Below are 27431 nucleotides of genomic sequence, written 5' to 3'. Positions count from 1 at the left end.
AAAAATACTCGCATTAGCTTTCTCACAGGTGTTGCCGTGGAACAGGTATTACCGAGGAGCGTAATGAGCTGGCCAGGAAAGGCCACAGCAGGCCCCGTGCCCACTTCAGGCCCCTGGGGGAATAGTCTGTCAGCGCTTTCCAGTTCACCCCTAAGTGCTGAAGTCCAAACACTTCGTTTACGAGGACTGCACAACCGGGTGGGAAAGAGGACATGAGGTCTGACCTGGTGCTTACTTTCAACCTCAAACACGCGGGCCAAAGACACAGGAAAGTCTGCTTGTGTTTTCTAAACTGGCCAGACTCCAGGGAGAAGTCTCATCGTAAAAGGATAGATTTAAAACTGATAAACACAGAATGGATACAACGGTCAAAATTTCTCATGGCGTTAATTTCACTCCTTCAGCGACACCGTATAGATTGAAGCATGTTCACTACCTTGATTGATTGTAGTTTCACAGGGTATTGCACATGTCAAAATGTATCCAATTGCACATTTAAATATGTGCAGTTTATTGTATGTCAGTTACACCTTAATAACACTGTTTTAAAATTTTAATATAATGCCCCCAAAAGATGACTTTCAGGTTTTTGGCTTATGAACTAACTGGGTAAATGACGATATCTGAACTGAGGAATCCTGGGGAGGGGAGGTTCGGAGGCAATGGGGAGTTTGTTCTAGATGCGTTAACTCTGAGAGGCTATTAGAGATGCAAACTAAACATTCATATGAAGATGTTAGGTAGGAGCTAGAGCGGAGTCTGCAGCTCAGAGATACCAGAGCTGGAGCATAGGTTTGGGAGTGTCCGGCATCAGACTGAATTTAGAGCCTTAGGAGTGGATGAGACTGCCCAGGCGGCAGGCGTAGGCATGGGGACGGAGAGCCCAGGGCGGAGCCGGGCACACTTCAAGGCCTTGCCGAGGAGGAGCAGCCAGCGCAGGAGGAGAAGCCGGCGCCACTGCGGTCGGAGGGAAACGCGGAGAGCGTGGTACTGGGGAAATCAAGAGGAGGAGAGCTTCGAGGAGTGTCCATCTGCATCAAGTGCTGCTGAGAAGTCAAAGCAAAGTGAGGACGGAGAACGGACCCCTGGATTTGGGCACATGGAAGTCACTTATTTCCTTTCTAAAGCAATTTCAGTAGAGAGAAAGAGACTCATGTAGGAGCACGAGGAGCGAATGGCAGGTGAGGAAGGTAGAGGCAGAGATCAGTGGTTCTCAAAGTGTGGCCCTCTCAGCAGCAGCAGCGTCACCTGGGACGTGTTAGAAATGAGAATCCTCAGGCCCCAGGCCAGACCCACTGAATCAGGCACTCTAGGGTGGGGCCCAGCGATGTGTATTTTAACAAGACCTCTGGGTGATTCAAATACACACTAAAATTTGAGAACCACTGGTACAGTCACCTCAAAATGTGGAGAGGGAAAGTTTATGATCTCTCTCTTTTTTTTAAATTCTCACGGGAGAATATTTTTTCCATTGCTTTTCAAAAAGAGTAGAAGGGAGAGAGGGAGAGAGAGAAACATCGATGTGAGAGAGACACATCGATTGGTTATCCCCCGCATACACCCCGACCGGGGCCAGGGATTGAGCCTGCAACTGAGGTAAGTGCCCGTGGCCAAATCAAACCCAGGACCCTTTAGTCCGCGGGCCAACACTTTAACCACTGAACCAAACTGGCTAAGGCATATGATCTCTCTTTCTCTTAGAACAGGAGCTACTACAGGTGTTCCCGATGTGATACGAATGATCCAATAACGACAGAGCACTGAGGCTACAGGAGAGGATTCAAGCGCAGGAGAGCTGAAGTCAGAGATGAAAGACCCTGGGATTCAGCGTCCAAGCGGAGTAGCTGAACTTTGACTTGAGCAGGGTGCTTCCTCCATCATCAACAGGAGGGGAGACAGAGAATGAAGGTAAGAGGTGGGGTAGGTGGTGGGTTTGGTGTTGGGAGGAAAACTGGGGAGTCTTCTTAGGGAAATCAAAGGTGAGTTCAGCAGCCGAGAGAGCGTTATTGGAAAGTCTGACCAGGGAGAAGAAGGGGTAAAGTCGTCATCTCAAAGAGTGGAAACATGAATTTACCAAGGAAACGCGGTAGGATTGCTTATCAGCGCTGCAATCCCACGTGGTGTTTATGTCATTGAAGTTAGATCAATAAGAACAGTTGCATTACTTTTCCAACAGTCTTCAGCTGTCTTCATGCAGGCAGGCATAGGTTTTGCCCATGGCTGTGTTCTCACCAGCACTGGGATTCAGCCAAGTGGGTGGGGACTTAGCCAGAAGAAAGACAAAGGAGCTCAGAGTCCTTGCAAGAGAGTAATGGTAATAATGAACCATTAAATCCAAGTTTAAGAGGGAAGAAACCAAGGACAAAGGCATGGTCATAGAGAGTGAAAAAGTAGGAGTGTGGATTGGAGGTCCTCAGGCAAAGAATCGGTCCAGTGGGAACCCCGAGTACATGCTTTGGAAGTGGTTCTCAGACAAACGCTTGAAGTCCAGGACAGCAGAGGTGACGCGGCTCCTGGGGATGACAAAGCCCAAGAGGGATGCTTGAGGTGGTGGGAAAGAGACTCTGGACTGAGAAACCAGGCTCTTCTGACTCAACCAGGGTCGCGATGGGTCAGCCAGGGGGAAATGACATTTGACAAGAAGTCCAGGGATGGTTTTGAGGGCCCAGAATGGTGGTGGGAAATCTGGCGTTTGAGTGCTGTTAAGTTTCACTTGAGACAGTTTTTATGTCACCAAGTCCCTTGTGCTTCCCCCTTTTGCTTTACGGTCTTGCCTTTCACTGTTTTACTTCCCACATCCTTTCTTTTCATTCTACTCCATAGATAATTTGCTTTGTTCTCATTGTAAAAGGAAGTAATACCAGTTTATTACAGAAAATAGAGGCAAATAAGATAAAAGAAAATTTAAAAAATAAAAAGAAGGAAATCTCATTCATCTTTTCCAGCTATTGCTACACACCCTTTCTATGTGCGCACCACCCCTCCTCCCCGCCCAAACACAGGTGTAAACATGGGACTACAATATCCATATTCTCTGTCACACACTCTTTTAACCCTGATTTGAAAAGTAGAAAATTTGCAAAACACATCTAGAGATAGATTCTGTTAATAGTTTCTGTATTTCCTCATAGACTTTTCTATGCATGTGTTTGCATAGTTGAGATTATACAACGGTAGTAACTGTAAAATTTTTTCTACAATAACTTGTATTTCATTTTCCTTTAAACCCCTTCCCATCTTTTTGTTTTTATCTTTCCCCTGGCTGAAGCTTGCCAATGAAATTGGAAAATTTAGGACTTTAAAACTCACAATTCTCTAAAGAATGGGTAATAAGAAACAGTTTGAGAAAATTTAATATCACACTCCCTCTCCCCTGTTCTGCTTGGCAAACAAACCAACCAGCCCAGAGCCCCTGATTGCAGAGCAGCTATTTAACAGATAACCAAAGAGTGAACTTGATTTAATGTTTCTGAAATTTCACTTCAAGCACTGAAATCAGCTTTGAATCATAGTGGCTGATACTAGACAGGGTAGACACTTAAAATTCTCTCAGCAGCCTCAGTGACCAAAGCACTTCACTGTTTCCAGTGTGCTAATGTTAAGGTTTATATTATTACTTATTTGTATAATTTAAGTTTTTATGTTATTTTGATATTCACAAGGTATATATCCTGTAAGGTAAGGTACTATTATCCTAACATTTGTAGGAGGAAACGAAGGTTCACAAACTTGCCTAAGGCCACCCAGCTGAAGTGGCACCAGTGGGATTCAAGTCCAGGTCCTTGGTCACCAAGTTCATGCTCACTCATTCCAGGTCCAGAACACAGCAGGGAAACTTTCTCAGATTGACCAACTCCGGTTCCTATGCTGGTCAGGCACTTTCCCCTATGTTGTGGAGGCTGACTTGACTGTGTTTTCCATAAGAAATAGAAATAATGTTCCTTGCTGGCTCTTGTCACCAGTCACTTTTTAAAAAAATTGATTTCAGAGAGAGGAAGGGAGAGGGAGATAGAACATCAATGATGAGAGAGTCATTGATCGGCTGCCTCCTGCACGGCCCCCTACTGGGGATGGAGCCAAAACCTGGGCCTGTGCCCTGACCGGGAATCTAACCGTCACCTCCTGGTTCACAGGTCAATGCTCAACCGCTGAGCCACGCCGGCCGGGCACTAGTGACTCTATTTCTACAGGAATGGGTTACTCTAACCACTAATCCCAATGCCCGTTTCTTCTAAATACCTGAGTATATGAACTATAAAGCAAAAAGAAATAAAGAGCAACTGTGACAGAATCATTTGAACTGAGGGTATGTCACAAATCCACAAAATACCATCACGAAGTAGGCGTGACCGCTACCTTTCAAAACTGACCTGATGCTCCAAGCGGTACAAAGAGGTCCACGTGACCCCCTTCTTCAGCGGCCACGTAGCTTCCTAATCTCGCCCAGAAGTCTCTCACTTCGGGCCTCAGTAAATTTTTAATACCAATTTTATAGCCTGAGGAAAAAAATCGGAAAGTCACATTAATTTGTAACACTATCATGAACAGAAACTTAGCAGTTTGTGCAAATGGAACCACGATTCAGAAAAAGCCAACATCTGCTCCTGAGACCAAGCTCTGTAGGGCACCCCGGCCTCAGTGCCGCGCCACGTCGCGGCCACCAAAGCTACCGCTGGACTCCACCACGGCCTCGGTGTCCTTCGCATCCTGGATTTGTCGGCCACTGTGCCTTTATTGAGGACCGCGTTTCCGTCTAGCGGTGTGAGTTACCAGGCCCACGACAGGGCTGGGGGCGGATGGCCTGTCGAGTCCTGGGATTTCACAGCCAAGCTCCAAAGCAGAAATGTTTCACAGCTGTCAGTCGAGAGGCAATTGCCCAGGGCGGAAGCAGTGCTCGGGGTGGCAGGCTTCAGGCTTCGCTGCAGCGCTTGTGCGGGGACAGCGGTGGCTCAGGTAGCCTGAGGGTGCCGGGCCAGGAGCCTCTGCACTCCGAAGCCCAGGACGCCGTGCACAGTGGGCACAGGAGCCCCGCTGGCTCACTCCCCACCCCCAGACGCCCAGACACAGCGCAAGGTCCTCTTCGGGTGACTGGATAAAGATTTCACTCTGTTGTTTTTAAGGCAAAAGCTTTTGGGAAAACACCACAGTTACACAGAAGGAAACTTTACTTTCCTGAGGTAGTTTTGTTCTTGTTGCTATTGCTTTAATAAAAGGAAACTAAGAAAAGGAAGCGTCTGGAAGCCTTCCCCATCTGGAGAACAGAAAGCTGAGCCAGGGAACCCTCCCAGGCCCCTTTGCTCCATAGGAGGTGAACCAGCGACCCAGTATAGACTTGCGCTTGGTGCTCCACCGTTTGGAGAAGAGCCGCCGTGTACTTCGTCACACATTTAAACCCCAAATAGCGGCTGTGCTTTAGTTTTAGGGGATCTAAGAGTGGAATGTGGAACACAACTTGCTTCAGGCGCAGGTAAACTAAACAAGAAGGGCCAAAAATAAGGCGGAGCTGAACCAGAAGCAGTTGGTTTTTGCTAATAATAGAATTCACTGGAACTATTCCAAGGTGTTAAGTTCCAGCCGCAGAGAGGGCAGTTTGCTGGGTGACTCGGGTCCTCGCTTGGCCATCTTGTGAGCTCCCTGCCAGCTGGACCCCGGCACCTATTCCCTCTCTTCCCTCACCCCACAAAGAGGGAAGATTCCCAGTTAGTAAAACTTAAGATAATTCCACTTTAGGTACAAGTAAGGAAGGATGCAGGTTACGGTATGAGGAAAAACAGAAACTAAATGATTATTTCTAAACATTCATCATCTCCTTCCCCCCAAAAAGGGTAACCACTGAAATTTTTAAAACAAGTTAATGATACCAGCCAATCCTGTCCTTTGTGGGACAGCCATTTGGAAGCACAATGACTGCTGTTAGGGCACACCCATGTAGAGGGCCTATGGGCGTGACTACTTTGAAAAGGTAGACCGAGTAAAGCAGATTCCCTAACACGGGTGGGCCTCATTACATCAGTGGGCGGCCTGAACGCTCCTGCCTGATTCCTCGGGCTGGGTTACCAACTTCTTAATGAACCGGAACTTCAGTAGTAGGCTCAAGGCCATGCACGTGGACAAAGACCACATCGGTGCAAAGAGAGTTCTTTCCCATCCCATCTTACCTTCGAGTAAATTGATTTCTCTGCTGTCTCCATCGCTAAATATCCCCACACTCTGTGCCTTCTGCCCATCCAGGGCCTTGTCTATGAGATACAGCAGGTTCTCCAAGGTTCCACCACTGTGCTCGTACACCACAGAAATGACGCCTGCCCTGACACTGTCCACCACCATCTGGAAAATAAAACCGGAGCTGCAGAACCAAGGACCATTACTTTAGACTACTTATTAATATTATAGAAAGAGAAAGATAAGCTTTCTCCTTCACTAGAGTTTTTAAAAATTATTTTTTTCTAATTATAAGAGGAGAAAATGATATACATTTGTAGTTCTGTCACTCAGAGATAAATTCTATTAACAAGTTAGGTGATTTTCTTCCACCCATACACAGTGACATATATACAACTTTTAAAAAATAATAAAATTGAGATAATTCAATTTCACAGTAGACTTCTTAAATAGACTGAGTTTTCTTCTAAGTTATGAATTTTTAAATTATAAATATTGATAAATATTTCCCATTTAAATTGAAAACACTTCCTTGAATTCAACACCCAAATAAACTTTTCATTGTGATAAAGTTAACTGATTAGCAATAGATTAGAAAGTCATTGAAGTCATTGATTTTTTGAAAAACCTCATGCCACTTTCTGAAGGTCACTGTTGAATAGTACAGAGAACTGCCACATGGTTAAACCTATTTTTTACCAAACCCCCATTACATTAATAATCAAATAAGTAATTGTGACATAGTCTTATATAAAAAGACAAATAGGGGAACAGACTTTTTATTTTTTTTATTTTGTTAACCCTTACCTGAGGATATTTTTTCCATTGATTTTTAGAGAAAGTCAAAGGGAGGGAGGGAGGGGGGAGAAGAGAGAGAGAGATTGAGAGAAACATTGATGTGAGAGAGACACATTGAAAGAGATACATCAATAGGTTGCCTCCCACATACCCTAACTGGGGCTTGGAAGACTTGCAACCCAGGTATGTGCCCTTGACCAGGAATTGAACCCATGACCCTTCGGTGCACAGGCTGATGCTCTAACCACTGAGCAACACAGGGCAGGGCAAGAATGGACTTATTTTATACCAGTTTATTCACCCATACTCTGTAACCAGTTACTCTCTGTGCCCAGCATGATGCATTTTTAAACATTAGGGAAACTATCTGTGGCCCACATGGAGATGAAAACTCTTATCTTGCTTCCATGGGGACCTGCTAAGTCAGCCACTGTAAATGATTAAGGTCAATTCCTAGATGCCCAGAGATAGAAGTGATTTCAAATCTTGAAAACAAACATTTGTTGCAAATAGGAATTTTTTGGGGAAAACTGCAGGTAAGCCAATGGAGATAACCTACTAAATGTTATCTCTTATGTATGTCTCTGTGTGTGTATTAATGTGTATATGTACTTCCTTTATTTTTCTTATTTATATTAACATTAAAATATGTAACTTCAGCCCAGCTCACATGGCTTAGTGGTTGAGCATCAACCTATGATCCAGGAGATAGCGGTTCAATTCCTGGTCAGGGCACATGCCCAGGTTGGGGGCTTGATCCCCAGTGGGAGGCGTGCAGGAGGCAGGTGATCCATGACTCTCTCATCACTGATGTTCCTAACTTTCTCTCCCTCTCCTTTCCTCTCCCCCAAATCAATAAAGATATATTTAAAACAAACAAAAATAAAAATAAAATAAAAATAAAAAGAATTAATTGGATACCTACTAAATGCAAGGGAGTTTAGGCCTTTAATGTTTTTTAAAAAAATAATTTTCATTTATTGTTATCCTTATTGCTTCTCACTTTTAAAACAGTTTTGGGTCTGTAAATTTCCACTTAGATCAGACAACTTTTCTTTTGGGAGATGAATCATTTTCATACATGTGGCCAAAAGATTGCCATACAATCTCTAGTGTCAATGAAAAAACTTGACTCAGAAAAGGCCTGGCCACTTAACACACCCTGTACCTCATATGCAGGAATCCGAGATGAAATTAATATGAAGTGTGTCTGGGAAGCATGTGAAGGGCTGTCATCATTTTTAAAAACTTCACGCCAATTTTTCCTTGATGATAAAGGGTAGGAATGTCTTCCAAGAACATTACTCCTATAGGGGAAAAAGGGGGAATAAGTGAAGTTCTCATTTTCTCTCTTTTTTTTAACATTTTAAAATTTGAATTGATTTTTTGAGAGGGAGGAAGGGGGAGAGAAATACAGAGATGGAGAGAAACATTGGGCAGTTGCCTCCCACCCCAACCAGGGATGGAACCTGCAACCTAGGTTTGTGTCCTGAGAAGAAATCAAACCCACCACCCCTTGGTGTGCTCCAACCAATGGAGCCACACCTGCCAGGGCTCATTTCCTCTTGACTTTGATAGTATGTTCTCTGTGTCCACGAGTTATGTTGTGTACGAGGCAGGTGGCCTCAGCAGCTCAGTCTTCCCCTGCAGTTCGGGGAAGAAAGCAAATGGGTCTCCTGGAGGGGGGGGGGCCTCTCCTCCTCCATCTGTGGGCTACTTAGCTTTGGTGGGGCACTTAAAATGAATTTAGTAACATACTTCGGGCTTCAAAGTGACATTTTGAAAAGGGACAGCAGAGAGATTTAAGATTTCCTTAATCATCCAGGCCTCACAGTTTTCCAAGTAATGTCACCATTCTCTCCGCAGTCGCCTCCACCCCCGCATTACCATTGGATACACTTATGCCCTACAACACATTTCTGAAAAAAGTGATATTTTTGCTCAATAACTTTATACAGAAAATATACTACATCCGCAGTACGGCCTGTTTGCAGGGTTAAGAATATCTGAAATATTAAATTCAGAAAGCATGCTAAAGACTATTGTTCTTGGTATGTCCAAGAATAAGAGCCATGTAGTTACGAGAGACCTGCGTGTTAGCTAGATGATTCTGGAATGAATTCCTGGTATCAGGGGATAGTCCTGAGCCTTCAGTAGATGGAGGTTCGCTTACCACTTGGGCAAAGCTTCTGAGGAAGCCAAGACATGCTGTTTCTCCAGAGCTTCATGTAGTCCCACTCGATCCCTCACAGTCTGGGGGAGACGTGGCTGGCATTGGGATTCGAACAATCTAGAGCAGCCTGTTCCGCTCGCCCAGGGGGGTCGGACTCGGAATAACTCCTCTGAAAAACAAACAGCAGCGGCCTGGCTGTTTACTGCCCGCTTCTCCCAGCCACGGCTCCATAGATAAAGGCATCAAAAATAAAGCGGGCCCAGGGCAGTGTTCCAAGCGGCAGTCATTACGGCCACTTTTATGGACCCTCTTTGGATTTCCTCTCCTGTCAGCACTGTGGCTGCAAGTTCCCAGTCATTTCAGGTCAAGAAACAAAGCTCAGAGAACAAGCAACTCTTTTCTTGTGGAAACCAGTTAATTTATAGGCTTCCCCTCCATTTCTGTCCTTCTTGGCTTTAAGTAATGTGCCATTTGTTATGATCTCACAGAGGATGAATCATTAGAAAAAAACAAAACCGGGAGAACCCCAATCAGCTTTGCTGATTAGCTTCACACACAAATCAGAAGGCTTAGCTGAAGAGTCCTGTCCCCACTCCCTTTCCACTTAAAAATAAACAAACATAAGCCAGTCAGAGAAAGACAAGAACCACATGATCTCACTCATATGTGGAATCTAATGAACAAAATAAACTGATGAACAAAATAGATCCAGAGACTTAGAACCGTGGAGCAGTGGGATGAATTTCAGAGGAAAGGTGGGAGGGAGTGGGGGAGTTAATCAAAGGACTTAGATGCATATATACCTGACCTGTGGACACACACAATAGTGTGGGGAAGAGCTGGGGGGGGCGAGGCAGGGTGGATGCCGGGTAGATGGGATTAATGGGGGAAGAAAAGGGACATCTGTAATACTTCCAACAATAAAAAATAAATAAAATAAATAAATACAGCCATTCTTCCTGGTTTTGTTCCCATTTTCACTTCTCATCTTTCACCAAATCCCAGTTCTTCTGAACTGTCCTGAATCTATTTCTTTGCTTTTGCCTGTGTTTGTACTTCTCTCCCCTCCTTATCTTTGGCCTTATAAATTTGAGAAAAACTAGGGCAGCAATGGAGGCAGTGATGTTTGACCTTATGTAGTTCATCTGAAATCTATTTTGCTTATTAATTAACTTGAAATAGACACTGAAGGAAAAAAGTGCCTGTCCTGAACATATTTCAGAGATTGCCACCCACTCGCTACTCTAGAAAGACAGCACTGTCTCCCTCTGTGGGAATTTGTGTGTAAATCCGTTGGTTTCTACAACACTGGGTTACTCACTCTGAACGCGTAGTTTAAAATGCTACTCACTCTTGCGCAGTGCAATTTTCTCCCAAGTTCTTTTCCGCAGGCGCCTTGCCCTCTGTCTCTCCCGAAGCTCCTCGTCTTCTGCTCGGGGTTCGTTCTCAGTCCCGTGAACAGCCGCGGCTTCCCTGGGTGCCAGCCAGCCTAGGCTGGCCACGCAGGCAATGTAATGGTGCTTCCAAGCACCGTATTCACCATCCGTTGGCGTGTAGGGCAGAAACCACCCCAGCTTGATGCATTTGGGCATCCATAAGCAGTCCTGTAGGGAAAGACATGAGAAAGAGGAGTGTGAGGTTTTTCAAAGGTCAGTTTCCTAGTAATCATGCTCTCAGGTACACGGATAATTTTTAAAAATACTTTGAGATTTCTAGTGCAGTTGACGTGCCATCTAAACTCTACTCTGGGAAATAAAAAACATTCCTTTCTCCATGGCAAAACTATTCTTTGATGAACATATACATTATACATGAATACATGTATCAGTCATCTCTGCATACTCACCTCATGCTCCCATAGCATTTGGTTACTTTAAGCCTAGAGTTCAAATTTCCAGTGACAATAGCCTTTAAACAGGAAGGTGAAATAAAGACATTTAAAAATAAAAACTAAGAGAATTTGTCAGCAGCAAGTTGCATGAAAATAAATATTGAAGAGAATTTAGAAGGAAAATGAGTGATAATAATGGAAGCTCAGAGATGGAGGAAGCCATGAAGAGCAAAAAAAAGTAAATATATTGTCCCTTATAAGTAAATACTGACTGTATAAAATAATAGTAATAAGAGGGGCTGGGGGAAAAGGTGAAGGGAGTAACAAGTACAAGTTGGTAGTCACAGAATAGTTACAGGGATGTAAATTACAGCCTAGGGGACATAGTCAATAGCATAACTGTATGGTGCAGGTGTACTAGAATTATCGGGGGGGGGGGACGCTCTGTAAAGTACACGACTGACTGACCACTATGCTGTGCACCTGAAGCTAATGCAGAATAATACTGAATATACACTGTAATTGAAAAATAATAATTAAAAAAAGAAAATAATCGTAATAAAGTCTTGTGAGGTTAATATATATATTTAAATGTTTGTATCTTATATATATTTACATACATGTAAGATGACATATTCCATTAAAATATCTGACAACAAAAGCATAGAAATGGGGGGGCAGGGGGATGGAGTTAAAGGGTTCAAAGCCCTTTAGGATATGCTGTAATCCCTAGGGTGGACGTGAAAGAACTTCTAAAGAACTCATAATTAACAATAAAAATAAATATTTAAGTACTTCAAAAGAAGGCAGTGAGAAAAACAAAATACAAAACACATGGAACAAACAAAAAATGCAAACAGACCAAATTATCCCATGAAAAAAGTCAAAGACTGCTAAATGTTCAAAAACAACCACTACCACCATTTCTGTTTGTAGGACCTTTTTTTTTTTTTTTTTTTTTTTAAATATAAGAACATAGAAAGGTTGAAAGTAGAAAGACAGAGAACAGTGTAGCATGCAAACACTAAGCCTGGATTTTTTACATCAATAAATTCAGGGCTTGCAGTTGGCTTTTGCCTGTGGCCCCATCACAGAGTGAGGTGTTCTCTGAGATCAGAATCTCAGCGCAAGCCATCCTAGGAAGTGTGTACATGTTAAAGAAGTGAGTTTTTGACTTGTTTTTAAAATATGTCTATCATTACATTTTGTTAAGTCTTTTAAAAGGAAACAGACAAATAGGCCCGAGGTAGATTTTCCTTCTACAGGTATTAGCCAAAATTGTGGTTGTACAGCAATTTTCAAGGTGAATTATCATGGATAAAATAATGTTATATAGAAACCAAAGCTTAAATGATCTTTTTATGGATGAATGGACTTTTTTAGCCAAGATAAAATATTTTCTAAATCATTGAATATTTTAAAATTATTAAAATTCTATGAATTAGAATAGCACACATTTCTTTACTTATAAAATAAATTACTGTATTTAACTTATCCTCATTTTTTTGTTTTAAGAATAAGCTAATTATGGTTCAGATTCCCCCAGTTATCTTTAGGGAAGAAAGTTACCCCAATGGCCTCATTACAGATTACTGTTGCATTTGGGCCCTATTACTAGGAATTGACAAGTAGTAAACCTGTTCAGTTAAAAACTTCCAGGGCCAGCTGACTTGTGCAGCCGCGCACAGATCTTTTGGACTGAGAAAGGAAAAGATGTAGAGAGAAATGAAGCGTGGTAACACGGTGGAGAAATCCACTTTGGCCAGTTGCATCCTTTCTGAAAACTGGTCATGGACAAACCTAAGAAGAAAGATACAGAAATTTAGTTCAGAACACTGATATCTATGGAATCTACAAAACAATGACTTAAATTGTTGAACTAATGAGTATAAAATTATTGATAATTGTCTTTCATTACCTTTTTAATGTTTGTAGGATTTATAGTAATAGCCCCTTTTTCATTCCTGATATTGGATAATTTGTGTTTTCTCTCTTTTTTCCTTGGTTACTCTTCCTAGGAGTTTGTCGATTTTATTACTATTTTTTAAAAAAACCAAACAAGTAGCTTTTGCTTTCGTAGATTTTTTTTTTAAGTTGTTTGTCCATTTTCTATTTTATTGATTTTTACTATTCATTATTTCCTTCTACTTACTTTGGGTATAATTTGCTATTTTTCCAATTTTTTTTTTTATGTAATACTGTTTATTTAATTTCAAAAACATTTCAGCATTCTAAACATATAAAAATAACAAAATGTTCCAAATTGTGTTTAGTACAGAAGGTTCTTGAACTTTCACTGATGACAATGAAGAGCTGTACAGTTTGTTTAAAACCAAACAGTTTAAAACTACCTACCGCACTTAACTAAACAAAGATCCAAACCCTTCCCGGGCCAGCGGATCCCCTTTTCCACAGCTGAGAGTAGCAGGATGAGGTGTCACCATGTCAACCTCAGTTTCCATCGGGTGTCTGTTTCCTTACCCTGAAGGGCTCCCTTTGGCATTTCTTTACTGCAGGTCTTCTAATAACAAATTTTGTCAGTTTCCCTTTATCAAAAGTTTTTTTATTTCCCCTTAACAGTTGTGGTAATATTATGACTCCACTAATTAAGTGTCTGTTTCTGCCATTCCTTCTCCTCTGCATTCTTTCCCCACTTCCATATTATTTTAAACTAAGTCCAAGACATCAGATCATTTTGTCTATAAACATTTCAGTGTGTAAACTAAAGGATGGGAACATTAAAAAAAACATATACTCTAATATGATCTTCATACCTAAATAAATTCAACAGTAATTTCTTAATGTGACACCTGTAAAGAAAGCTTTTTTACATGACATCCGTCAAGGAAGCTTCTCGCACTGCACTTCGAGCTGCCTAAGCGCAGATGGATCTTGAATGAAGACAAAATCTAAGCCCTGTCAAAGCGATCGTCTTGGGGCGACAGAGGCCAAAGAGACACTTGACAGCCCATGAAAGATGCATTGTCGGCCCTGTAACCACCAACTACAAAATCAAGCAAACGACAACAAAAATGATTGTCCCCTTTAGGTATTAGCAATAAACATCTGCGACAGTCCCAAGCCACCAGATAGGTGGTCATCGTTGCATAAGAATCGCTAGAACAAGAAAGTTTGGAAGCAATCCAGATGTCAGTGAATCAAACGCTTCACTGGGACTCCTAATCTCCAAACGTCATGGAATTACAGATATTTATGACCAACCTCACAGCTGATTGGAAACTTTGGCAATAAGCACCTACCAGAGCTCACTTACCTCAGGCCATTGAGACCATAGAACTTTTTCTCTCTGCTAAGTGGCTCCTGCTGCCCTGTTACTAGGTCCTAATGGACACAGATGAACTCACTGAAAGAAAAGTCATGACTCTGAACAGATCTGATTCTGCAATGGGTCTTCTCTGACCTAAATTCCCATAGAGTGGGTCAAGCTTCAGAGAGTTTCAATGTGAAATGAAAATGGCATCTCCATTTAGGGACAAAAAGGACCTTAGGTACATTCATGAACAGGTTGCCGAACACCCATTAGACCCAGAGAGAGTCTTGATCATGAACGCACCCCAACTCTTGGCTTAACCAGAGCCTCATCTACAAGTCTTGGGAAAAGGGGAACAGAATACCGACTGATACACGTAGAGGGAATTGAATTAGAAAATCAGCGCTTGGTAGCTATCATAGGAATAACTGCTTCAGATAAGAATCATCAATGGACACATCAAACAAGTTTGATGAGAAACAGGATATTTGCATAGACTCAGATATTTTAAACTAAGTAAAAAGTAATCATTCAAATACTTTTTAGTTACTTATTAATTAATAAATACAAAATACTTCATAATTAGTCATCTTAAGCAAGTCATAAAGTCAGCATCACAAGCAATGGGACAAATTGACACGGTTGGTCCCCCGTGTGATCCACTGAGAAGAACACACATCATCGCTTCTGTGTTACTCCTGCCAAGAAGGTAGTAACCTGAAATCTCGCAGAAATGTCAGCCAACCACAAATTGGAGGTCATTCAACAACATCACACATCTGTGCTCTTCAAATGTCAAGCAAGAAAAGACAAGGAAACACTGAGCAATTGTTCAGGTGGCTATAGAGACATGAAGATTAGATACAGTAGGAAACCAGGGATTGGATTCTGGATTGAGGAGGAAAGGATGGCTACAGGAGATAGTGCTGGGAAAATTGGGAATATTGAATGGAGCCTGTGGGTTGGACGGTGGTGCTCTGTTGCTGCTGATTTCCTGATGCTGGAGAATGGTCAGTACTTGAGTTTTCAGCAGACTGTCCTTGTTTTCTAGGACACACTGAAAGGCTTAGGGTTAGTGGGGCATCGCGTTGACAACCTACCCTCGAATGATCAGAATTCTATGGCAAGAAAATGGTAACAATTGAGGAATCCAGGTGAACAGTATCAAGAAATTATACTATATTTGCAACTTTTCTATAAGTTAAAAATTATTGCAAAGCAAAAAGGTATTTTTAAAGAAGAGGCTACCTGCTTTAGTTCTAAGGTTTAATTGACTATTATTGTGCATGTTTCTACTCTCCTGGCTTTAAGTCCCTGCTCCCTCTTAATCCATGAGGCCTTGTCACAGCCTGAGACAAAACTGTTTTTTTTAAAAAATATATATACATATTTTTATTGATTTCGGAGAGAGGAAGGGAGAGGGAGAGAAAGAAACATCAATGATGAGAGAGAATCACCCATCGGCTGCCTCCTGCTGGGGATCGAACCCGAAACCCGGGCGTGTGCCCTGACCGGGAATTGAACCCCGATTTCCTGGATCATAGGTCGATGCTCAGCAGCCGAGCCACTCTCTCTGGGCAAAACAGAGTGGTTTTAAAATGAACCTGTTGGCATGTCAGTCTGGGGGATGCGTGTGTGTGAGGTAAGCAGGAGGGCAAAGAATGGAGTTGTGCGTGTCCTGGCAGCATGTAGCGTCCACAGGAAATGCCACTTGGGGATCCGCCTCAGTACTCATAGAGATTAGCGCTCAGGCTGAACGAGACGGTGCCAACCGAGCACAGTTAATCCCGGAGGCTCGCTGACCTCACTCGTCGCTGCCTGAGGCCGGCTTCACGGTCCTTCCACTGGCCCTTGACAGACAGTTTGCTTTCGTTTGGAATGAACAGCTCAATAAAATAAGGCGCAAAACAGGAGTGTTCGCAGCCTCCTTTTCAAAGAGGGGTCTCGGCACCTTCAGTGTGTTCATCTCATCTCCCTCCCCACCTTCTGTCTCGTGCCAGGAGAGCAAAAGAGAGGAATTCAGTCTGAGTTACTTTTTAAAGAAAAGCCCAATTAAACATGTTTCGTAGATGTTCCTAGTCTGTGCTGCTCCTACAAGGACATGTTCAAGTATAATGAATGAATCTTAAGCAAGAAGGAAAGAAAATGCTTCAGTCACATTTTAAAAAAATCAGCACGTGAGCCGCAGCGCTGGGCTAGTTTGCAGTAATGACACCGTGGCTCATTGCATTTTAGTTAATGTTGCAAAGCGATAAATCTGTGAGGAGAAATAACAACATGCAAGGAGACAATGAACACAATGTGCTTTGCTCCTTTATTGTGACAAGGATAGCTTCTTTTAAATAATTCATGATGATGCTTTGCAGTGTGCTACTGAACGTACAATGTGTACTTCACAAAAACAACAAGGCTTGTAATATGGGACTTGAATCTAATTCTCTGCTCTTAAATTTCTAATAAGACGTGGAAAGAAGCTGCCAAAATTGTGATGAAAATAACCGGGAGAACAGCTTGGGGAGGTGGCCTGGAGAGGGGCAAGTGGGTCTGGCAGAGGTACCCGTTTTCTAGTGCCCAAGTAGCGCCTCTTAGTCTTGTCTGGTGGCTTTGCAAACACTCTATGGCACGGTAAGGGTCTGTATTAAATTGGTTTCCATGTGGATGCCAATGTCACCCAGAATAATGACTGAGATTGGGGTACAAAGAAAATGGAGAGCGGGGTGCCAAAGTCTTCAGTGAATAAAAGAGCAAAGCTGAGTGCAGGTAAAGCCACAGGAGGGGAGATTGAAGAGGTTTTTTTAAAGCTCTAAAAATAATTCGTACATTCCAATTCATAGTTACGTGGATGCACATACGCACACGTTAGACGGTTGTACCTGGGTGGTGGGATTATGGGTGATGGGTATTGTCTTTTTGTTTACCCCCATTTTCCAGGGCTTCTCCAAAAGCCTGGTATTGCTGTTGAATAGACGAGAGGCCCAAAGCTTTCACACGTGTTCCCTCCAGGCGAACACACATCCTACAAGTCTTTGCTTGTCTAGCTCCTACTCTATCTTCAAACTCCAACTAAATGCCAAATCCTCAGACAGGCCTTTCTGATCCCAAGGGCTAGGTGAGGCCCCCGTTACCTTTCCTTTGTCACTTAGCACAGTCGCAGCTCTTTAATTGATACCTGTTGAGCTGGCCAGGCCTGACTTGGATTGTGGAAAATAAAGGGTAACCCTTGCACACAGACTTGTCCTTGTTGGGTACCTGCAGTATGACTTGCCCAGTTATTACGTAACTGTGGCCCATGAGAGACGGTGGTGCTGGGGAAGAGGCAAGAAATTGCATCTGGAGCCAGCATGGTAGATACAAGTCATGTACCTAGTAAAAAGCTTTTTTTTTTTTTTTTTGCAACAATATAGGTAACCATATAAGGTAATAATGGGGTTTTTAGGGTGGTATTTCTGGGGTACTGCCACAACCCTCCTCCCTATCGGGCTGACCATTCCGTTCCTGCCCCCCAAACACTTCCCTGGGCAAGGCTCCTGTCACTCACTGAGCTCTCCCCCCTTAATGCCGCCTCATATCCTTTGCTGAAACCTACATCCTTTACACTCGATGTGCCCTGTTGTGTAACCTAAGCATGATTTCTGTGTTTCCATTCTTGTTGACCCTCAAACTCAGGCCTTTTTTGGATGTCTGTCTCCTCCAGTGGACTGTAAGTCCCATAAAAGAAGACATGGTCTTACTGGCTGCTCTGTCCCAGCACCTAGTATGGTGCTTATAACTTGAAGGGGGGAAATCAATGCGTGCAAATTAGAATAAAAAATGGAAAAATAATAAAAGTTGAAAATAGAAAAAGGAAAAATCACTGCTTGTATTAACTTCCTGTTGTTACTGTAACAAATTACCAACAATTCAGTGGCTTAAAGCCATTTGAATTTGTCTTCTCAGAGTTCCGGAGGTCAGAGGCCTGAGGTCCGTTTCACTGGGCTACAGTCAAGGTGTTGGTGAGGCTGGGTCCTTCTGGAGGCTCTGAGGGGAGACTCTGTTTCCTTGCCTTTTTCGGGTTCTAGAGCTGCCTGTCTTCCTTGGCTCATCTTCAAAGCCAGCGGCATAGGACCTTCAGGTCTCTCTGTCCCTCCCACTGCTTCATCACCACATCTTCTCTTCTGACTCTGATGTCTTCCGCATCCCTCGTGAGGATCTCAGAGTCCCAGTAATGCAGGCTACCCACCCCCATCTCATATTCCTTAATCACATCTACACAGTCCCTTTGCCATGTCTCCAGGGATTCAGATGGGGACATATTTGGAGGCCACTATTTAGTCTACCACACGACTCCAGCTTGAGACATGGAAAGCACCCCAAAATAGTTACAGCAGTGTTAACTTGCACTGTCAGATATCCAATGATAGGCCTGGGCAGTCCCCTTTCTCTACTTTACAAAAAGTCTTAGTTTACTAAAACATGAACTTCATAGGGCAGGAACCTTTTACACTCGTTACATGTTGAGTCCCATGCATCCAGAACTGTGCCTAGCACACAGTTGGCACTCAGTAAATATGTGTTAAGTGATGAGTGAATAGGCTTTAGCTTTTGCCACTGACCACTTCCCCTTCTTTAGGTAAAATAATCTCAGCGTGGTGGCCCAGTGGTTCCATGGGAGCTGGCTCCATCCCTGGCTCCACAAGGCCCAAGATGAAGGCTAACTCAATGCCTGAGGCCAGTCCCCTGTCCACAGCCCTTAGTTAGAAGTGAGCATGGACCTAAACTAGTCTAATCAGAGCAAAGCCCCAACAAAGACTCTTTTTCCTTCTGGACACAACGGGGGAAATGTAATAATGGGGCCCTGACTGCCGAAGGCAGAACAGAGGGACGACATGAAACAAATTACTGGTTTTATTACTGAACCTCTGCATCAGGCTTTAACTGCAGCCAAACCTACCTCTGGATTTTTCAGTTATATGAGAGTAAAATGTGTCCTTTATTATGTGTGTCAAGTTCAGTGTTACTTAAAATGAAGCACATTGTAAAAGCATTAAGTAGCATCACAAGTGAAAGATGAAAAAGCAGGGACAGAACCTGAACCAGTAATTTTGTTTCATTGCATTGAGAACTGGAGGGATGGGACACTCTTGTGGTCTGTGTTCCTGCCTCCAAGGAGGGCTAGAATCAAGAGGTGGAAGAAGCGTTGGGGCCTCCAGGTCCCCCAGGCCCAGTGCCTTACACTTGGCTGTTCACCACATCACCCTGGGAACTTGGGGAAAAACAGCTTTCTCAGCCCCATCCCGGGTGTGCTGGAGTGAAACTCATAGTCTGTGATTTTACAAACTCCGAGTGATTCTGATGGGACTACCCCTTCTCCACATCGGTGAACTTGAGCTCCCACCGGTAGAAGGGCAGCCTGGCAGATCCAGATGCTGATCCCAAAGTCAGGTACAAACGGTTGAACGTATGCAAGGTGGCTTTAAGAGTATGTATAGCTCCTTTGGAAGCCCTGATTAATGAACTACTTAGCCTCTGACTGAGGATCCGAAAGGCCCTCTTCTGTGTGTAAAAGTCACCTGACTGCTAAATGCTGTTTTGTTTTTCCAAATCCAGCATTCGTAGCTATGTTCTGGAGCCAAACCGGCTAGGGCTCTTTCACCTTTCCTAAACAGTAAGGAAAACCAGGGCAGCTCCAGGGCTAGCGAGGTCAAGGACTCGACAATGTCAAGGGCCAAAGCTTTTCCGTATTTTCACTTGGCCTCCTCAGCACGTTGCTTTGGTCCTCAGGCTTATCCCCTGAGGTGGCTCCCAAATGCCTAACTACTGTGAGCACAACTCACACCAACAGAGGCCTCAGGCTAGGAGGTTAGAAGAGGGCGCGTCCCTTCCTCATGTCCCTATTTAAGTCCCCTTGAGTGAAGGAAATGCTCCCAGAAGCTCTCTAGCAGCCACTCTCTTAGGTCTCCTTGGGCAGAATTAATATATATACACATCCTTTCCTAAACCAGACTCCACCTACGGGGATGGAATTGTGATTCGGGCTAATGACTCGCCCTCCAGGCCTGAAGGCACAAGAGGAAAGATCCACCCAGCCGAAGTGTCTGACCAACCCACCGTTGTAGATGCCAGCCACTTTCCTCAAGGCTCTTATTTATCTCAGTCCTGTTCCTCTTTACATTTAAGGCACCCCTGTGAGGTATTTCTTTTTTTATTTTTAAGGTTATTTTATTTTTCACAGTAAGTCCTAAAATGTTTTTAATGATTTTTACTAAAATATAGTTGGCATACAAGGCCGTATCAGGGTGAGGTGTACACCACAGTGATTCGACATTTACAGGCCTTGTGATGTGATCAGCATGGTAAGCCTATCAACCACCCGTCGCCATGCAAAGTTATTACAGCTTTATTGGCTACATTCCCTGCGTTTTACCTGCATCCCCATGGTTGGCTGGTTGTCTTGCTGGAAACCTGACCCCCTTCCTCCGCCTTTTCCACTCATTCTCGCACCCCCTCACTCCGGCAACCGTAAGTTTGTTTCTGTATCTGAGTCTGTTTCTGTTTTGTTTGTTGGCTTTTGTTTTTTTAGATTCCACATATAACTGAAGCCATATGGGATTTGCCTTTCTCCGACTGACTTATTTCAATTAGCTTAATACTCTCTAGGTCCATCCATGTTGTCACAAATGGTAGGATTTCGTTCCTTTAGGTGGCTGAGTAATATTCCATTGTATATAGTGCCACAGCTTTATCTGTTCACCTATTGATGGGCACCTAGGTTGCTTCCATATCTTATTTTAAATAATTTTAAAATTATTTAAATAATTTTAGAGAATGTTAAATAATTCTGCAATGAATATAGGGGCGCACATATCTTTTCAAATCAGTGGTTTTGTTTTCTTCGGATAAATGCCTGGAAGTGATCATGCTGGGTTATAAGGAGTATTTGTTATTGGGTAAAAGCTGTTTTATTATCTGGCAGTACAACTCCTACTCATTTTTCTTTACATTTAAATTTTTCTTAACCGTCGTTGTTTATTTTCTTTTCTGGATTAGCTTTAGAATCAGTTTCTCAAGGTCCATAAGGAAGTCCAATTTGGGGATTTTTACTGAGGTTGCATTGAACTTGAAGATTAATTTGGAGAGAATGGGCATCTTTAAACACGGTTCATCGACCTATTTATCCAGGGTTATTTTTTATTACCCTTTAATACAAATTTATGATTTCCTTATTAATGGCCTGGCAATTACCTTTTTACTTTTATACAACACAGATAGGGAAGCAGAGCTGAGAGAAGGGAGAGAGAGAGTTGGGGAGGGAAAGAGGGGGAGGGGAGGGAAGGAGTGCGCGTGGGGGGGGGGGCGGAGAGAGAAAGATCTAGTAACATTGTTTGATTCCAAGGATCTAGCCCAGCCTGAAGTTAGACAAATCTTACATCAATGAATTCACATCTCTTCTTAGGCTGCTTTGAATTCCATTTCTGTTACTTGCACTTGAAAGCATTCTGACCATGAAATCAAAAGAATAGAGAGAGGAGGAGGAAAGATGACAACCGTCACCGATGCCTACTGTGCCCTACGGGCATGCTACTTCTGCACCTCAGACTTGCTAGGCCACTTGGGTCTCCCGGGCAGCCACTTCTACACTGATTCTGCTCTAACCCTCCCGGGCATCTCCTAAAGACATTCTTAAACACAGCGTACAGACAAATAGTCACTTAAAACCTTGTCTCCATTTCCCCCTGAATTATCTGTGAATGTGACTCCTCTTACGCAGAGGTTAAGAGGACACTTGGTGGATCTGAAAGCTAATATCACGTGTTTTATAAATGGCCGGTAGCAGCATCGGAGCTGCTGCATTTGGGAAGATGCCCGATGAACGTCCAGAGGTGCCGTTCACACAGGCGACAGTGGGGCACAGCAGCCCGCGGAGCTGTGTGACACGGCACCCTAGGTCGCACGGCTGTGCGTCATTCCTTCTGGATTGCTTTACAGAGGCCTGGAATCAATTAAATAATGAAAAGTCTTGAATGAAGCAAAGTATTAGTAATCGCTTCCGTTAAAAAAACTTGTAATATCTCGAAAACCTTTCTCCTCCTGCGAACTACCACGTGAACACTTTTCTTCGGATGGCCTTTTTGTTACTGCTGCAGTGGGAGTGTTGCAGACACCTCCGTTCCTTCAGCAGGCCCTCACTGAGCGGCTGCTGTGCAGCTGGTATTGCTCTGAGAGCTAGGGGCACAAGGCGTTCTTACACTCCAGCGGCCGGGCGGCCAGGAAATAAACCAAGTGCTGTGTGTGGCATTATGTCAGCTGGTGCTAAGTGCTACAAAGGTAAGTGAAACACGATTAAGTAGAGAGACACCAGCTACAAAATGGGAAGTGAGAACTTCAAGTGCAAGGGTTTGCCTAGTGGAAGCCAATGAACTTCCCACCACCCACTCTCCTCCGGTCCCCATCCTCACACAATTAAACGGCTTGGAGGTCTACACTGGGTTTCTCCTTTGAAACTCAAGGGTTTTCTTCCTTAGCGTCAGCCACCCCTAAAAACCACCCCGATAACAAACACTAATATTTCATACGGTTGCCTCCGACCATCTGATCTAGGTGAAAGGACAGGAGCGTGTCCAGACTATGGGCGGAGGGGAGGGAAGAGCCATGATGACCCGAATTTCAAGACTGTGTTAGATATTTAGAAACCCAGTGTGTCTCTTAACACTCCCCTCTCCTCTCCACTGCGTCCACGCAGAAATACTCTCCCACATGGGCGCGCAGGAACACGCAGCGACGCAGCTGTCCTATATTCAGAATTAACCGAGGAGTACGTTGTCCCTGAAAAACTGACATACAGTATTCCCTCACAGTTCACAACTGAGGTAGCACATCCTTGACCGAGCCCTCCAGGGGCTGCCTGGGAAGAGGGGGGGGTACTGCAGGGGGAGCTGGGGGGCTGTGCTTTCTTAACGTATGTAGGTTGGCGCATTTCCTGCCCTCCAACACCATCTCCAGTTGGCTCGGAGGGAATCAAATAATGAGAGTGAATCCTTCACTGATCATGAATCTCCCTTTCCCCCGACACAGAGAGAGAGAGAGAGAGAGAGAGAGAGAGAGAGAGAGAAATCCATCCATCTCTTGGGAGTGAATTTGCATGAATGTGACCCCACCCACCGGCAAAGCTGCAAGTTCGCACAGCTCCAGCCCTGGACTGAAAGGCCTTTGTGTGGGGCGTTACCTGGTACCGAGCAGAGGCCACTGGAAACCGGTCTCACCAGTGTGGCTAGGAGACAGACGCAAACTTCTCAGAGGTTTCTCCAAGTGTGGCAGACACAGCCCGGTTTCCTTGAAGGAGTCACGGGAAAGGTCAGCCTAGTCTAGTGGCAGAGGGACGACACCACTGGAAACCATTAGACACGTGGCCACATAAGCATAATGTACTGGGGAGATGCCATGGTAGAGGTTTGTAAAAAGTGCCCGTGGTGAAAAGCGGGCAGAGAAGGCTTCCAAGGAGAGGTGACATTTAAGTCGAGGTGAGAGGGAGAATTTGCCAAAGGGATGGTTTCAGAAGCTGAACCTTTGGAAAATGTCTTAAATGTCATAAAACCCCACTGAAGAAATCTTCTTAAATCACAACAATATGGAATATTTATTAAGAAAAATCTTAGATGTTTGAATATAGCTCACAGAGATGAAGAAGAAACTTGTAAAGGAAACTGATAGCGTATTCTGACTCCAACTGCAGTATCCTGTTTAAGCTTTATAGCTGTAACTGCCTGCGTTTTTAAAACAATATTATTCAGAAATTACAAAACAAAACATCTAGAACAATAGCTTCTCTGCCTTGAAAACAAGGTATTTTGCACAAATATAACGTGGCTCATGCATAGAGATTTCAGGCATCCAAACAATGCTAAATTCTCTCATTTATTCACAAGTTTATCCGCAGTGACTGGGGAGCGAGGACTATTGGAACATCTGTGATTCAAAAGAAACACTTCATAACTAAAGTTGATTGCCTGGTCACCTTTTGACCCAGCAGTTCCATTCCTAAGAATACGCCTAAAAGAAAGAAACACATCCTCATAGGAACACTGTACACAAATGCTCACGGCAGCATTACATACAGTAGCCAAAATGCACAAACAGTCCACACGCCCGTCAGCTGGTGAGTGGAGAGGGAAATGCGGCACATCCACACAGTGGAGCATTATTGGGCTGTCAAAAGGAAAGCAGTGCTGACGCATGCCACGGAATGATGAGGCTTGAGGACATTCCAGTACACGAAAGCAGCCAGTCACAAAAGACCACATATTGTCTGATCCCATTTATATGAAAAGTCCAGGAAAGACAAATGTATAGAAACAGAAAGTAGATTCCTGGTTCCCCAGGGCTGGAAGGTGGAGGTGGGGAGTGACAGCTAACGGGTAGGGGGTGTCTTTCTGGGGTGATGAAACTGTTCTAAACTTAGATTGTGGTGATGCTTGTACAGCTCTGGATTTACTAAAACCATTGACTTGATCCTTTAAATGGATAAATTTTATTGTATGTGAATTATACCCCAATAAAGATGTTTAAAAGAAAGTTGATTACACTAACCTTAATCTAAAAAAAAAAAAAAAAAGTGAGTTGGGCTTTTAAGATTTAATGAAAACTGAGCAGAGTTGAGACTGGATTAACTCCGGGCACATGGGATATGTAGACGTTGGTAGACGAGAAGGAACGACTTACTGAAAGAAACGGGGAGGGAGTAGTATAAGAAAGACTTAATCCAGACTTTGGGGAGTGAACTGATTGGTGTTAAACAACAAAAACCACCACCACAAGTTAAAGATGGGTTCAGGATGCCAAGTCTAGAGACCAGGAATTGACATACAACTTCCCCTAAAATCAGCGGTCCAGAATATGTAATAACAGCTTTGAGGAACTGTGAAATACAAACAGCTCTCTGCAGACACACAGCTGCTAGGAAACAAAGCAAAGCAATTTCACTGAGCAGATTAGTTCCATATCCTAGTCCCACAGAAAGAAGAATTCAGGTACCAGACAAAGGGTGCAATTTCCAGTGACAACGTGTCAGGCCTAATGTTAATGAGCCTCAAAATATACCAGAAGTTCTCTCGTGACCTCTAGTGGTTACAACTAAAATTGCCTGGTCTATGACACGTGAGACTGCGCCACCAAGCAATTACCGATATGGGGTTTGGTCTATTATTTTCTTATCTTGAAACCTGTTAAGTTGGAGTAAAAGAAAACCTAGCCAATGACTGTCATAAAAAGTTCCCTTCCCTGATTTTTAAGCATTGGCCGAAGAGCTATTTTTCTGTGGCTTGTTTTTGCAGCTTCTTCCAACACCACCAGGGAGGTGTCTGTCTCTCTCCAGTGACTTCCAAAGGAAGAGTTACCAACCCACTATGCGCCCAAGGATGCAGGAGAAAGCTGACGACGGAGAAGGTGAGCCAGTAGCTAGGAGAGGGGAAATGGCTGATGGAAAGAGATGGGCAGGAAAAAGTGGGAGGCAGGTACTGCAAACTCACATAAGCCAATCTGGTCTTGCACAAGTCTCAAGTACTTACTTTTTGGTAGCTGCCAAAGAAGTTCAAAGTCCCCCCAACCTCACCATCAGGTTGTAGTGAAAACCACTCACACCAGGTGATGCCACACTTAGAGTTTTACTAAGCAAACCTTAGCAAATGAGCCCAAACCCAGTGCTCACGGTCTCTTCTGCAGGCTTAAGTCCCAGCTCCCTGTCCTTTGGGTGAAAGGTTCACTCAATTGAGCAAAGACAAGAAACAGTACAAGTTCCAGAAACAGGACTCTATCATTGCCTTTGTTGTTGACCTCAGGCTACCAGAAATCCCCAGCCTCACAAGGCTGTTTACTTGGGGATGAAGCTGGGAAGCCATCCTTTCAAACACCTGCTAGCAGCCGGGCTGGGTTCTTCAACCGTGTCCAGGCACGCTGCAGGGCTCTCTGGAATATTTTGGTCTGTCCCACATCTTTAATTTCACCAGAGAGTCTCCATTTCTAACATCCATCTGACAAGTTAACCAGCCACTGGTTGCTCTGATAATAACGAAGGTTGGATATTTGCTATGTTAGTTAGCAAAGTATCTGGTGACAGCGGAGACTGTGATCTTTCCAATACAATGCTAGCTAACCACCCCTACCCCTGGTATTTCATACCTTCAAATGTCACACCGTCTTTGCTGGAGGATTTAAAAGCAAATTGTGGACATAACAGAAGAAGTGTCAGGACAAGAACAAGGATACATTGGTCCTCAGGGACCACTGCTGTGCAAGTCTTGCCTTTGCTCCTCAGTGTTGCTACCGTGGTTACTTCTCAGATATTGTTCAGATACATGCATTCATGTAACCAATATTTATGGAGTGCCTACCTGTGTACCAGATAGCTACTTGATACACCGTCTGTCTGATAGTTCCAAGGAGGGAATACTAAGGGAATTAAAATACTAAGGGAATGTGAAACATTCTCTGGCTGAAGCTATTTACATGTTTTTGCAAAAACTACACATCCCACTGAGGAATGAAGATGTTAAAGCCCCAGCGATTCTATGTCACCCTCAAGGAAAAAGCAGCAGAAGAGTCTGTTTATAAACCCTCGAATATCAATGGCTTTGTTTCTTCCTAGGGAAAAAAAAACCCTTGAAGGTTATATAAGCACTTTACTACATTTTATTTTCTTTAGGGAACCAATGATAATCACATCAATAAGCTACATTTACCTTAATTGTGATTTAGTGCATCGTAGAAGTATCGCGAATAAGAAGTCTTGACGTTGCTTGTTAGTCCAGAGGTCAAACCAATGACTTATAAGAGCAACTCTTTCCTGAAAGAGCTATAAAGGGGGGTAAATGGCATTTTACTGTATAGTTTCATACAGTCTGAGTTGCTAAGCAATCCTTAGGCAATCTAGCTACCTCACGCTCATATTTGCATAGCATTTACAGTCCACAAAGCTCTTTCCACGCGCAGTGGAGGCCTCTCCCTTCAGAGTGACCTGCTTTTATCCAGGGTACAGACAAGCCTAGGCTTGTTGGGTGGGCTGGTGGGAGAGGCTGGTGGAGATACAATTACAGAGGGGCCCAAGGAGGCCTCTTTCAGAACAAAGAGGTAAAGAACCCTGGCTCTTGTTTCCACCTTGGCTAAGGTGGCCTGGGGAAACAGATTCCAAATATTTTATCTGGAAAACACAAACAGGCTACCCTTGT

The 27431-nt window shown here is 43.6% G+C and overlaps 1 protein-coding gene across 5 annotated transcripts in view; it reads right to left on the bottom strand.

Annotated features, from left to right (window-relative positions):
* The window catches only part of ECT2L (epithelial cell transforming 2 like), a 54565-nt gene that overhangs the window by 20001 nt on the left and 7133 nt on the right, over positions 1-27431 (bottom strand). For all 5 annotated transcript variants that reach the window (XM_081141057.1, XM_081141058.1, XM_081141060.1 and 2 more), the window contains 7 exons: positions 26946-27058; positions 12602-12764; positions 10485-10737; positions 9134-9302; positions 8129-8267; positions 6159-6327; positions 4371-4496 (listed from right to left, as the gene is read on the bottom strand). In XM_081141057.1, the coding sequence (XP_080997183.1) occupies positions 4371-4496; positions 6159-6327; positions 8129-8267; positions 9134-9302; positions 10485-10737; positions 12602-12764; positions 26946-27058 (1132 nt within the window). The remainder of the gene's footprint in view (positions 1-4370; positions 4497-6158; positions 6328-8128; positions 8268-9133; positions 9303-10484; positions 10738-12601; positions 12765-26945; positions 27059-27431) is intronic.

Source organism: Miniopterus schreibersii (genome assembly GCF_964146895.1).
Source record: "Miniopterus schreibersii genome assembly, chromosome: 6".
Taxonomy (NCBI): Eukaryota; Metazoa; Chordata; class Mammalia; order Chiroptera; family Miniopteridae; genus Miniopterus; species Miniopterus schreibersii.
The sequence above is the reverse complement of the archived record's forward strand: the minus strand, read 5'-3'. Positions and strand labels throughout refer to the sequence as shown.